Source organism: Erythranthe guttata, chromosome 6 (genome assembly GCF_056151865.1).
Source record: "Erythranthe guttata isolate IM_541 chromosome 6, IM_541, whole genome shotgun sequence".
Lineage (NCBI taxonomy): Eukaryota > Viridiplantae > Streptophyta > Magnoliopsida > Lamiales > Phrymaceae > Erythranthe > Erythranthe guttata.
In genome coordinates, this window is record NC_142538.1 from 89,289 (window position 1) to 102,012 (window position 12,724).

Here is a 12,724-nt window from a genome sequence, read left to right on the forward strand (position 1 = left end):
GTTGAGTACCAAAATAGTTCTCCCTTTAGAGCAACTCCAACGGGGGAATCAAATGGAGTATTATATGATAAAACTTCCATTTTGATTCCCAAAACTTAAAATTTCTTCTCCAACGGAAGCATCAAATGGGTAGTTTTTTTGATACTTTATATCCTAGAGGTGCAAAAATGCACCCAAAGAAAACAAGTATCAAATATTCCTAGAAATTAGGAACTGCAATTTTAACGTAAAAAAAATAAATTTTCTAACAAATTCCTATGGAATAGGGACCAAATAAATCTATTAATTTATGTTTAATACATATTTAAAAATAAAATAATTTATTTGATTCCTACGGGTTGGAGTATATAAGTTTTTTCAAAGTACCAAAGTATTATTTCAAGCATCAATTAAGGGTTTAAATGCCTCATTTTAATACCTACCATTGGAGTTGCTCTTAATGCCTCAATTGGAGAAGAATTTTTTAATTTTAGAGCATCAAAGTGGTAGTTTTTTAGTTTGGTACTTCATTTAGTGCCTTCATTGGAGTTGCTCTTATCAAACCCAATAACTATCTTTTGATATCCCAAATTAAAAAATTCTACTTCAATGGAAGTATCAAAATAGGTAAGTATTTTGATATTCTACCTCTTTGCATGTAAAAATACATCTTGGAAATTGAGTTATCAAAAAAATAACCACCTACACATTCAATCACAAAATGACACATGGCAATTACAAATAAAAATAATAAAAAACTTTCAATTGATTATTACTTTTGATGACCATGGTTGGAGTAGATAAATTATTAATAAATATTAAAATATTATCTTAATTATCAAATGAGTATTTGATAATTCAATTTTGATGTTTTCCATTTCCGCAAAGTATGGTCCCCGCTACTCTCCTCCCCATTCCCCACTTTTATACAACCTCCGTCGTAATTGTTCGCCGTCGTCGGCTCCTCCCTCCCCCCTCTTTCAGAAAGTGAGAAATGACTAATCAGAATCATCAATTGATATGATTTAGAATTATAATCAATTGTTGCTTTGCACTCAAGTGAAGAAACACAACAATACTCGCTCACCTTTCCTTTGTTATGCTGCATCAGTCATCATTCCGTCATAATGGAACTCAAAAACATCCTCTTCTTCACTAGTATAGCCACAATATTCGCCGGAGTCAATTCCACTTATGTTCCCTACAACACCACCTCGGGATTCGCCCCCGATAAGATCAACGTCCATTTAGTCCCTCACTCCCACGACGACGTCGGATGGCTCAAGACCGTCGATCAGTACTACGCCGGTGCCAACAATTCCATCCGGGTACCCCTCCCTTCCTTCCTTCACTCTCATTTTTCTTCACCTGTTTCTAATTCTTTCTTCTCTCAGGGAGCCTGTGTCCAGAACGTTTTGGATTCTGTAATCTCCGCTCTCTTGGATGACAAGAATCGGAGGTTTATTTATGTTGAGATGGCAAGTTTTTTTTTATTTCTTCCCACCACTAAACTACTTGCAATATTATATTCTCTCATTATGATTCTTTAATCAGGCATTCTTCCAAAGATCTCATTGTGATTCTTTAATCAGGCATTCTTCCAAAGATGGTGGAGACAGCAGAGTGATACTCTCAAGGCTAAAGTCAAACATCTCGTCAATTCTGGTCAACTTGAATTCATGTATTCACTCTCCCTTTTGCTTCTGTTGTATTAGTTACTACTCCTACTTTCTTACTGCTTTTGTGTATACAGAAATGGGGGTATGTGTATGCATGATGAGGCAACCCCACATTACATTGATTTGATTGATCAGACAACTCTGGGTCATCGTTTTATCCTTGATGAATTTGGCAAGACACCAAGAGTTGGATGGCAGATTGACCCTTTCGGACATTCTGCTGTTCAGGCCTATTTGCTTGGCGCAGAGGTATCCCTTATGCAAAATCCTTTGATGGCTCAATACTTTATCCCTTCTATGCACATCATATTGTAAGAAAAAAAAAATGGTATTTCTGTAGTCCCGGTTTTACAGAATATGTGCCACAGTATAAGCACCAGATATTTGATTCCATTTTTGTTAAATTATCATGCTGCAGCTGGGGTTTGACTCACTATTTTTTGCTCGAATTGATTACCAAGATAGAGCCAAACGGAGAGATGATAAAACTCTTGAGGTTGTGTGGCGGGGCTCAGTTTCCCTAGGTTCATCTTCTCAGGTTAATTATCAGGAAGTTCACGCCTGCCCTCTTGATTATTTTACTTGTACTGTCACCGTTATTTTCCATTTCTCTAGTTTAAAATGGGGCTCTCAGTATCTATGGAAGATCTTTTTCTTTCACTCATACATATAACATTGAATTAAAAGTTCTGACTCTCTCTTCATGAGTTCATGTCCAGATATTCACAGGGATATTCCCCATCCATTATGAGCCTCCAGATGGTTTCACCTTTGAAATAAATGATGTCTCTGCTCCCATTCAGGTTATATATTGTAACACGAAAGCACTGTAATCTTGGATTACGTTCTTCAAATATTTTACAAATGCAAGAGTTGATTCAGGATGATGATCTCCTCTTCGATTATAATGTGGAACAGCGAGTGGATGATTTTGTGGCAGCTGCTGTAGCACAGGTACGGTGTATGGTTGTCATCATTTCTCACTATCAATTGGAACCTGAAATTTTATTCTTGACTGTATCCTCGGTACCATCATACTCCGTGTCTTCGTGGTTTCTGAGAAAATCAAATTTCAGTTGAAATTTAGAAACATATTGGATAATGGGTTGGCAGGTTAAAATATTCTTTTACCACAGTACCAAAATATATGAATTTTAGGTCTCACTTTTTTTGTCCTTTCCTTTTTTCTTTTTTTCCCTTCCATCTCATTGAACTTTGTGGTTGGCCTTTAAATAACTGCTGCCTCTTCCAATGTCAGGCTAATTTGACTAGGACAAATCATATAATGTGGACTATGGGAACTGATTTCCGTTACCAATACGCTGTTTCATGGTTCAGGCAGATGGACAAGTTCATTCATTATGTCAATTTGGTACCTGTCTTTCTCATCCTATATTAAACTTTCATATACCCTCTGCTGTGTATGTGTGGATCTGATAACTCTACATTATTTTTCCATCCTTCTGTTGATTTCAGGATGGGCGTGTCAACGCTCTATATTCTACACCATCTATCTACACTGATGCAAAATATGCAGCAAATGAAAAATGGCCTCTAAAAACTGGTGACTTTTTCCCGTGAGTGCAATTCGGATGATTGAAATTTCAACACACCTAGTTACTCTGAAGTAACAATTTGTTTTAAATTGTAATTACATTTACCAGGTATGCCGATAGAGAGAATGCTTACTGGACAGGCTACTTTACAAGTAGGCCAGCACTGAAAGGATATGTGAGAATGCTGAGTGGTTACTATTTAGTAAGTTCTTCTGTCCTTTTTATAGGACCGTAATAATGTGTAGATAGAATCCAGTTGTCTGGGATATCTATAAAAAACCCTTTCCATATCCATATTCATTTTGGGGTTTGAATTTTAGGCAGCAAGGCAGTTGGAGTTCTTCGCATGCAGGTTTGGGTCTGGACCAAGCACAGATGCATTAGCTGATGCTTTGTCTATAGCTCAACATCATGATGCAGTTAGTGGGACCCAAAGGCAACATGTGGCTGCTGATTATGCTATGCGACTTTCAATAGGTTATAAAGAGGTACGTACCTCTATGTTTAGATTGAGGAAATTCACGCTGTTTTACCTTTTGCTCTCAGTTTCTTCACCTATGCAATTTTATCCTAGAGTGGCGACTCATACTGGTTATAAGTAGCTGAAGTCAGCTGACTGGTATTGTAATATTTGCAGGCTGAGAAGGTGGTATCATCGTCATTGGCTGCGTTAACAGGCTCAAAATTGAACTCTATGCACACAGATCCAGTCCCTCAGTTTCAGCAGGCAATACATCCTTATTTATTTTCATTCCTGTGTTCATCACCAGATTGTTTTGTAGTTTTGTCATTTGTGGCATTCGGAAGATTATACATCAACAATCACACGATTCAACAATAAATGACCTGAGTTTTACCGCTTCACTGCATTAAGCTTAAGTAGAAAATTGCATGACAGTGGGGAAAAATGTGAAGAGTATGAAGTCATACAGTGTCCAATTGATTCCATCAAGGTTTTTTGGCCCATTGATAACCATCTCAAAAGTATCATATTTTTTTCTTGCCACCATTTAAAACTAACTGTATGGCCTTTACTATTCTTCAAAGTTTGACGATTTAATGGAGAAAAACTTGCTATATTCTGATTTCTTGATTTGCTTTTATGTTAGTGTCCTCTGCTCAACATAAGTTATTGTCCTCCATCAGAAGCTAATTTGTCTGATGCTAGAAGCTTGGTAAGCATCATTTACTTTTATTTTTATTAACTCCAAAGAAATATCATTCATTTGTTTTCTCCTTCTGATAAATGTTACGTTGTATTGCTTTAACATGAAAATTTCTTATCCCTATATTTTAGGTCATCATCGCATACAATCCTGTAGGATGGAAAAGAGAGGAGGTCATCCGCATTCCTGTGAGTATTCTGGTGCTGTTCAATCAGTGTTTTAGCGATGTTCTGTATTATGACCTACTGCAGATTAATCATTTTACTTTCATTTGATTGCGGATCAACTACCATATTGTAGTTGATGGATTACTTGGATAATTAAATAGCAGTACTTTGTTCCCTGCAATTACCAAGCAGTCATAATATCCAACTAAGAAAGCCCTCTTTCTACATTTTTACGAGAAAAATGTAATAATGATGTTCTCTTGTAAGCTTGCTTGGTTACCAAATACTTTGGTACAGTTGCACTACTAATGTTAGCAATAAGATTGTTGTGGGGGGCAGTACATGATATATTGTGGCCAAACTTAGACAGTTACTAGGTCATACTTTTCTGGCTCCCCTGCCAAATTAGAAATAACTGGTCATATCTTTTGCAGGTTTCTTCTGATGATTTAGTGGTTTTGGATTCTAATGGCAGAGAGATCGAATCTCAGATCCTTCCTCTTTCCAACGTCTCGTTGCTTACAATCAATTTTCACACCAAAGCATACTTAGGTACATCAGCCAGTAGCTTGGCAAGATATTGGCTTGCTTTTTCAGCATCTGTCCCACCCCTTGGTTTCAGCACCTATGCTGTCTCGGGTGCAAAAATGTCAGGTAGGATGGTTGAGTTCACGTAGGTTAGAAAAGTATCCATGGTCACAGACACATGTGATTTAATGTTGCTTGTCTTGACAATTTTTTATCAGAACCCAGATCATTCTCCTCATCAGTGTATACTCCAGACGAAGGCAATGGTAAAACATTTGAAGTGGGTCAAGGAAATTTACAGTTACTTTACTCAGCGAATGAAGGAAAGCTCACACGTTATACAAACAGAAGAAATTCGGTAAGTTGTCTATTAAGTCTTCTTATACTGACTCTTGCAGTTTTCACGTAGACTTATCTGTAAATGACAATAGACATATACACATTCTTTTTTCGACCATAAATAATGGGCGCATTTTGTGGTAAAGCTTTATAATGTGCTTGTAAATCTCATAGAATAGAGGGTGTCATGGATTTTCTTGCGCAAATAATGCTGATGGGTTCTTTTTTGCTTTACTGGTGAAGGTCACATCACTTGCCGAGCAATCATATAGTTACTACACTGGGTATAATGGTACTGACAGAGTATTCCAGGTGCTCTAGCCTACTTGTAAAACTTCTAGCGCGATATATGTTTCCTTTTGCTTTCTTCTTTGCAGAAAAATTGAGTTGCTCATTTATGTCTGCTTTACACAAATGGTAATTATGTGAAGTTATTGCTCTTGATTGAAGGCATCTGGAGCTTATGTTTTCCGCCCGAATAATTCATTCTCAATTAAACCTGAAGGCCAGGTTAACACTTCGCTTAATTTTTTTTATTCAAGACTTCATATCTACCAATTTGTAACTTGTTATCCAAGATTTTATTCATCCAGATTTGTTGACTGAAGGTCCGTAAGTAAATTTGCGTGTCTCTTGTTTCCAGGTTACTTCAGTTGTTATTCGTGGTCCATTACTGGACGAAGTGCACCAGCAGCTGAATACATGGTTATATCAGGTGATTTCCCATTCTCACCATTCATTATTCCTATCAGGCTATCACGTCCAATTTTGTGCAGGCGTTAAAAGTTAGGACGTAAAAAAATGGTTTAGTTGGTTTTACTAGCCACACAAGTAATTTCTTGTTTCATTCTTCGTTTATCTCTCTCTGTACATCAACTGTCCGATTCACTGAAATACCAAACTTGTGCAGGTTACCCGGGTCTACAAGGGAAAGGAACATGCTGAAATTGAGTTTACTGTGAGTTTACCTATGTTGAGCCTTGTAGAGTGCACAGTCCTATGAATTAAACATTACCTTGTAGAAATTGGATCTCCTCATGCCATTTTCATTTTCAGATTGGACCTATACCTGTGGATGATGGATTTGGAAAGGAAATAATAGCTCAGATAAGCACTGGCTTGAATACGAATAAGACTTTTTATACGGACTCCAATGGGCGTGATTTCATTAAGAGGGTATACTTTGTTTTTCAGACTTGTGATAAATATGGAGAATTGAGTATCAGGAAAAAAAATCAACTCAATTAGTACATATATCAGTTATCTATTTGATTGCGGTAAAATTATTTGATTGCAGATTCGAGATTATAGAGCTGATTGGGATGTGGAAGTACACCAGCCAATTGCTGGGAATTATTACCCGGTATGTCAACGAAGCTTGTATAATATATTAGCATTAACTTAATCTTTTGCTGCTTTATGAAAATTTCAGCTCATTGAATAATGAATATCCATACATTGACATGTGCAAAGAGTGTTGGGCATGTAATATGTTGGTATTTTGTGGGTGCTAAAATGCATATCTGAATCTCTATGTTCTGTAGATAAATCTCGGAATTTATCTGAAGGATGAAACTACAGAGGTTTCTGTGTTGGTGGATCGTGCAGTTGGTGGTTCAAGCTTGGTGGATGGTCAAATAGAGCTGATGCTTCATAGGTATGGTCAATGTTGTCTTCTTCATGCCTATCATCCAATTTTCCGTTGGTCGTTTGCTGTTTGCATTTGGGATACCTATGGGCTCATATATAATTTTTTTGTTTATATAGGAGGCTACTGAATGATGACTCTAGAGGTGTTGGTGAGGCACTTAATGAAGAAGTTTGTGTTCTTGACAGTTGCAAGGGTTTGATGGTAATTATTTCAATCATATTCACTTGTGTCAATTCAAAACAAACTGCTTTTTGTTTCTCAAAGCTATTCGTCCTGATTTTCCCTGTTCCATCTTTCTGCCAAAGTTGTCACTGTAGCCAAAATTATCATTATAGCAAGTAGAAAGTAAAAAATGAGTGTTTTCTTCTAGTTGTTTCTAAATAGTGGTTTTCTTTCAGGTTCAAGGAAAATATTACCTGAGAATTGATCCACGGGGAGAAGGAGCCAAGTGGCGCCGGAAATTTGGACAAGAGGTTTACTCTCCACTGCTTCTGGCATTCTCTGAAGAGGTGAGAGAATTAGTTTGCTGTTAACATAAACGAGACTAGTACCCCCAGACCCCAGAAAAAGCTAATTAATGTCATTCAAACAGGAAGGAAACAATTGGATGAGTTCCCATATAACTACCTTTTCAGCTATTGATCATTCCTATAGTCTACCAGACAACATTGCATTAATTACCCTCCAGGTATTCATTTTCTGAATTTGAACCGTGATTGTAGATGTTATCTGAGAGTAGTCTACAACTCAAACCCTTCTTTTTTTGTTTTTTTTTTTGGTTTCCTATTACCCTGCAGGAACTTGAAAATGGCAGAGTTCTTCTTCGGTTGGCTCACTTATATGAGGTATGAGATTGTGTTACTTTAGTTTATAAGTTAGATGTATAGGAGTTTATTTAACTGCAAGTAATTATCCCCAAAAAGCATTTGATAAATCCTAAATTTGCATTGAGAAACTAAAAGAATTGGGATATGTGTTAATGACATGTATGCAAAGACGGGAGAGGATAAAGATAAGTCGGGAGTGACGAGCGTAGAACTGAAGAAGCTGTTCCCTGACAAGAAGGTAATATGTGTAATAAGTGTAGGTGGTAATAGTAGAAGATGTAAATTGAAAAGGAATGTTTGGAATGACAGGTGGTGAAGGTGAAAGAGATGAGTTTATCTGGGAACCAAGAAAGGATAGAGATGGAGAAGAAGAGGTTAAAGTGGAAGGTGCAGTTTGATGAAGAAGACGAAGAAGAAGAAGAAGAAATACCTTCAGTTAGAGGAGGACCTGTCGATCCAGTTGAGCTTGTTGTCCAACTTGCTCCTATGGAGATTCGTACCTTCATTATTCACTTTTCTTATGATAATCATGATCATGATGATGATCTCCTACTTTTTGCTTCTTAAAACCGAATTTCTGCTTGCTTTTCGGATCATCAATTTCTCCAATGCAAATTCTACCGTCTATAATTAGTGTTGTGTGTTTTATATGTTGTGTGATCGAGATCACTTTCAGCTGTACAAGTATTTATTATTCATATCTGATGATTAGTATTACGACTGTATTGTTTATTAGTAACCTCATTCATTATATAGATACTCAACATAATTTGACCATCACATATGTTAACAAATGAAGGTATAACCTGCACTATGAATTGGTTAACAAATTAATTTCGACATATAATAAATAAAATACATTAAGATGGTGTTGTATACTATAATTTCCTTTGGAATAATGATTTATATGAACAATTAAAATGAAAACTATTTATGTGTTCTCTCATTTATTTATTTTTTTTATAAATGCCCAATAAATTATTAGTGTTCTCTTAATTAATATAGGTACCAACTCTCCTAATGAGGGTTGGTTAATTAATATTTAAATTAATATATATATTTATATTTAAATTTATTATAATAATCGTATAGGTGCGGGTGCGGGTGCGGGTGCGGGTCAGGGTCAGGGTCAGGGTCAGGATTAATTGATTGATTAAAGAGGCGGAGGATCGTGGTCGGAGAAGGAAAAGGAAAAGGAAAATCCGATCGATGATGGCTCTGAAGCAGTCATACAGTAGGAGACCCGCTCTCCTCCATCTTGTCTTCGCCGCCTCCATTTTCTCTCTCTTCGTATTCGCCGCCATTCGCTCCTCTTTCTCTTTCCGTGGTACCTTCTTTTTTCCATCTCTCTTTCCAATTTCACTACCCATCCATTTCTTTCATTCTTCATCATCATCATCTTTTTTTTCTTCCAGGCAAACTTCTATTCACAGATACTAACTCACTCGATCTTCGGATTTTATCTGATTTCCAGTCTAATGTTCAACAATGCGTGGTCAGTTTCCCCTTCATTACATATTGCATTTATTTCTATTCTTCTCTCAAACACACATCATATATTGATCTGCTCTACAAGTTACTTTTTAAGATAGTCTGTTTTTATTAATTTGGCATACCGGATTTACTTATTATGTTTGTCTTTAGCCGGGTTTTGGTCACTTCTCCGGATTTCCATTCAATTATTACTCAGTTTCTCTCAATTTTCAGTCTTTATATTCTGTTTTTTTTTTAGCAGTAGCAGTACTTTATTGTAATTTTATTCAAATTTTAATTATTGCCCCCAGTTCCCTTTATTATGGTTTAGAAAGATTGTTTAATCACTAGCTTTGGATGATTCTTGTAGGCAAACAGAGGTCTTGGACTCACTGCTCAGATAATCGATCACTGTAATTTGATTCTCAAGTTTCCTCAAGGCACTAATAGCACCTGGGTTTGTCTCTTGTTATGTTGCTCCTTTTTTTTAGGGCACTCGTACTTTTGAAGGGCCTTTGTAACCTACAAACCATTTATAGCTCTATCTATCTCTTGCAGTTTAATGAGCAGTTTAAAATCTTTGAGCCCCTGGAATACAAGTATGATGTTTGTGAAGCCATATTATTGTGGGAACAGGTTCTATCATTGTTCATGATTTTTTTTTCAACTACTCTGCTTCCCTTTGCCATAAATAAGCATAAATTATCTGAAATGCAGTATCGTAATATGACTACAGTTTTGACAAGAGAGTATCTGGATGCACGGCCTGATGGGTGGCTAGATTATGCTCCAAAAAGAATAGCACAGTTGTATGTTGACAGCTTTCTTTTTACTGTGATTATTTGCTGTCATCTCATTTTTTTTTTTCTAAACTAATGGAGATGGAAAACTTTATCTTACTTGTAAATTTACAATTTTCCCCATTTATTCATTATTGTAGAGGAGCAGACAAATGCTACAATAGGACCCTTTGTGAAGAACATCTTAATGTGCTTTTACCAGCAAAGCCACCTTTCCATCCTCGCCAGTTTCAAACTTGTGCTGTTGTTGGAAATTCGGGAGACCTCTTAAAGACAGAATTCGGTGAGGAAATTGACGGTCATGATGCTGTCATAAGAGACAATGAGGCCCCTGTTAATGAGGTAAATAGTTTTGTCCTCACTTGTTCTTTCTTCATAGATCTCTTCTTATAAGTCCATGTTTCTGTTTTGGGTTGATTTATTGCGTCTGTGCCTATGCCTCGAGTGAGAATTGAAATGTTAATAATTAGTTGTTATAATTTTATTCTACATGGTAATTCGGATGTTGTAGATTTTATCTGTAATCTTTGGTTTGGATTAGATAAATTTTGGTGCATGAATGATTTTTTTGCACGTTGGTGTGGACTATATCATTTTTTGCTCATAAACTACCATACCGCCTTTAATATGTAATAGTAACTTTTGCAACTTAACTAGAGATGTATTATTCTTAAAACCTGGCTTTCAGGATGTTGATTTTAATAATTTTATTGGAATGTTGTTTCTGTTCATGCTATACAGAAATATGCCAAGTATGTTGGACTAAAGAGGGATTTTCGCCTCGTAGTTAGGGGTGCTGCACGTAACATGATTCCAATTCTCAATGGGTCAGGTGAAGTACATTATTTTAACTTGTTTCAAATGCTGAGTCGCTGCACCGTCATTTATATGTTTTTTTTCAGTTGTCTTTCTCGTTATCCTCTTGTCATCCTATTCTGGATATTTTTCTTGGTACTGCAAGGCAAGCAGACATGACATTAGGGCAAGAAATATGAGAGTATGAAACAGACTTAGCTGGGTTGAGCCTTGGCATTCCAATTCCTTAATTCCTCGTAGAGATCCTTTAAGGAGGAATAGAGAATCGTAATCTTGATTCTTTAGCTATTTTGTTGCAGATGATGAAGTGCTTATTATCAAAAGTCTCACCCATAGAGATTTCAACACAATGATAAAGGTAGGTCTTGTTGGATGATTATGAAACGTATAAATAGTGTACGGTGGATCATTCATTATGTTCTTTGATTCGTTTAAATTGTATACATGATTTATAAAGGTGGTGATAAGGTTTTTAAACCAATGGGTTCATTATATATCCCCTTGAATGACATTTCTCATAAGTTCTTAATGAAACAATGCAGAGGATCCCAAATCCCGTTTATCTGTTCCAAGGTATTGTGCTTCGTAGAGGTGCCAAGGGAACTGGAATGAAATCAATTGAACTGGCACTTTCCATGTGTGACATTGTTGACATCTATGGTTTCACTGTTGATCCTGGATATACGGAGTGGTTAGTTCATCTTTTCCTCTTAATTTTGGTATCTTATTATTACTTGGGGATTTTGCTTCTTGAATCTTGAATTTTTGCATTAATTCAGGACTCGGTACTTTTCAACACCAAGAAAAGGACACAATCCACTTCAAGGAAGAGCATACTACCAGCTTCTAGAATGCCTTGGTGTTAGTATAAGTTATCCTTTTTTTCTTTTTCTTTTTGTTATTGGTGCTGGTTGGGTGTTGTATAAGTAGCAATAGCAAATGTATGTGCTTATTGTGGAAAATAAACATATAACAGGTAATTAGGATCCATTCTCCAATGAGAGCTGAAAGGAAGCAAGATTGGTCAGATATACCGAGTCGAGAAACAATAAGCAGAGCTCATTCTGCTGTTGTACGGTTGAAAAAGAATGAAGCTGGTGAAGACAGTGATTTGGGACAATTCCGGAACTGTAAAGTGTGGGGGCAATCTGGTCCTTATGGGAGTGGGCCTGTATCAGGATCGCCAGATATGAGTGATGTGAGAAAGAAATCAAGTTACAGCAAATGGGAGGTGATGCCTTTTGAGAAACTAAGTGAAACAGCAAGAGATCAATTCAGTCAGATGGAGGGGGTGTCTTTATATAAAATGGATGGCAATAAATTAGACGATCTAGTCTGTGTGAGGCATTCCCTCAAATCCCAAGTGTGATGGTTGCCGTAGTAGCATCTCTCTCTCTCTCTCTCTCTCTCTCTCTCTCTCTCTCTCTCTCTCTCCTTTTTTGACTAACTGAGAGCGTTCGTTCAGACAAATGGTTGGTTATGCTGAGGACATGCGTGATCAACAGTGGCCAGGCAATGAATGCTTTCTTTGTCTCTTGAATTTTCATGCTGACTTATCAAAGGCTGCCTGCCTGCTTCTTTTTGTAAATCAGCTTATGTTTAAGCATATGTATGTTAGTATGTATGTATGTACTGAGAAATTCAGATTTGGATTGTGTAGATGTTCAATAGCAGTGAATGTCAACGCCATCTCCCTCTCTTTTTTTTTAAACTCGTGTTGATGTCGAACTAGATAAAGCTTAA

The 12,724-nt window shown here is 36.7% G+C and overlaps 2 protein-coding genes across 3 annotated transcripts; both read left to right on the plus strand.

Moving 5' to 3' along the window:
• Positions 1-812: 812 nt before the first annotated feature.
• On the plus strand, positions 813-8,609 carry LOC105964099 (alpha-mannosidase At3g26720). 2 transcript variants are annotated; one of them, XM_012988603.2, is made up of 29 exons: positions 813-1,307; positions 1,374-1,457; positions 1,572-1,660; positions 1,733-1,907; positions 2,077-2,196; positions 2,378-2,461; positions 2,541-2,612; positions 2,917-3,030; positions 3,135-3,235; positions 3,323-3,416; positions 3,535-3,702; positions 3,852-3,941; positions 4,324-4,389; positions 4,512-4,568; positions 4,982-5,201; positions 5,294-5,433; positions 5,658-5,726; positions 5,865-5,924; positions 6,058-6,129; positions 6,325-6,372; positions 6,471-6,590; positions 6,712-6,777; positions 6,959-7,071; positions 7,182-7,266; positions 7,464-7,574; positions 7,658-7,753; positions 7,863-7,910; positions 8,062-8,130; positions 8,202-8,609. In XM_012988603.2, exons 1-29 carry the CDS (start codon positions 1,107-1,109, stop codon positions 8,457-8,459), a joined length of 3,090 nt encoding a protein of 1,029 aa, XP_012844057.1. In that variant the 5' UTR covers positions 813-1,106; the 3' UTR covers positions 8,460-8,609. The 2 variants fall into 2 exon arrangements, with proteins under 2 accessions (XP_012844057.1, XP_088675265.1); XM_088819139.1 differs by having other exon boundaries at positions 824-1,307; positions 1,534-1,660.
• A 369-nt stretch (positions 8,610-8,978) lies between these two features.
• MGP2 (MALE GAMETOPHYTE DEFECTIVE 2) lies at positions 8,979-12,692 on the plus strand. The gene is made up of 11 exons (XM_012988605.2): positions 8,979-9,219; positions 9,308-9,387; positions 9,736-9,822; positions 9,924-10,001; positions 10,083-10,174; positions 10,306-10,507; positions 10,907-10,997; positions 11,281-11,339; positions 11,524-11,672; positions 11,761-11,842; positions 11,958-12,692. The coding sequence occupies exons 1-11, from the start codon at positions 9,102-9,104 to the stop codon at positions 12,348-12,350; spliced, it is 1,431 nt and encodes a 476-aa protein (XP_012844059.1). The 5' UTR covers positions 8,979-9,101; the 3' UTR covers positions 12,351-12,692.
• Positions 12,693-12,724: the final 32 nt, after the last annotated feature.

Excerpts from the sequence above, each read along its gene's own strand:
- LOC105964099 (XM_012988603.2), top strand. The coding sequence starts at position 1,107 with ATGGAACTCAAAAACATCCTCTTCTTCACTAGTATAGCCACAATATTC. Across the intron at positions 1,908-2,076 it reads CCTATTTGCTTGGCGCAGAG|CTGGGGTTTGACTCACTATT; the intron begins GTATCCCTTATG and ends ATCATGCTGCAG. Across the intron at positions 7,575-7,657 it reads TTCTGGCATTCTCTGAAGAG|GAAGGAAACAATTGGATGAG; the intron begins GTGAGAGAATTA and ends TCATTCAAACAG.
- MGP2 (XM_012988605.2), top strand. The coding sequence starts at position 9,102 with ATGATGGCTCTGAAGCAGTCATACAGTAGGAGACCCGCTCTCCTCCAT. Across the intron at positions 10,002-10,082 it reads CCATATTATTGTGGGAACAG|TATCGTAATATGACTACAGT; the intron begins GTTCTATCATTG and ends TCTGAAATGCAG. Across the intron at positions 11,340-11,523 it reads ATTTCAACACAATGATAAAG|AGGATCCCAAATCCCGTTTA; the intron begins GTAGGTCTTGTT and ends GAAACAATGCAG.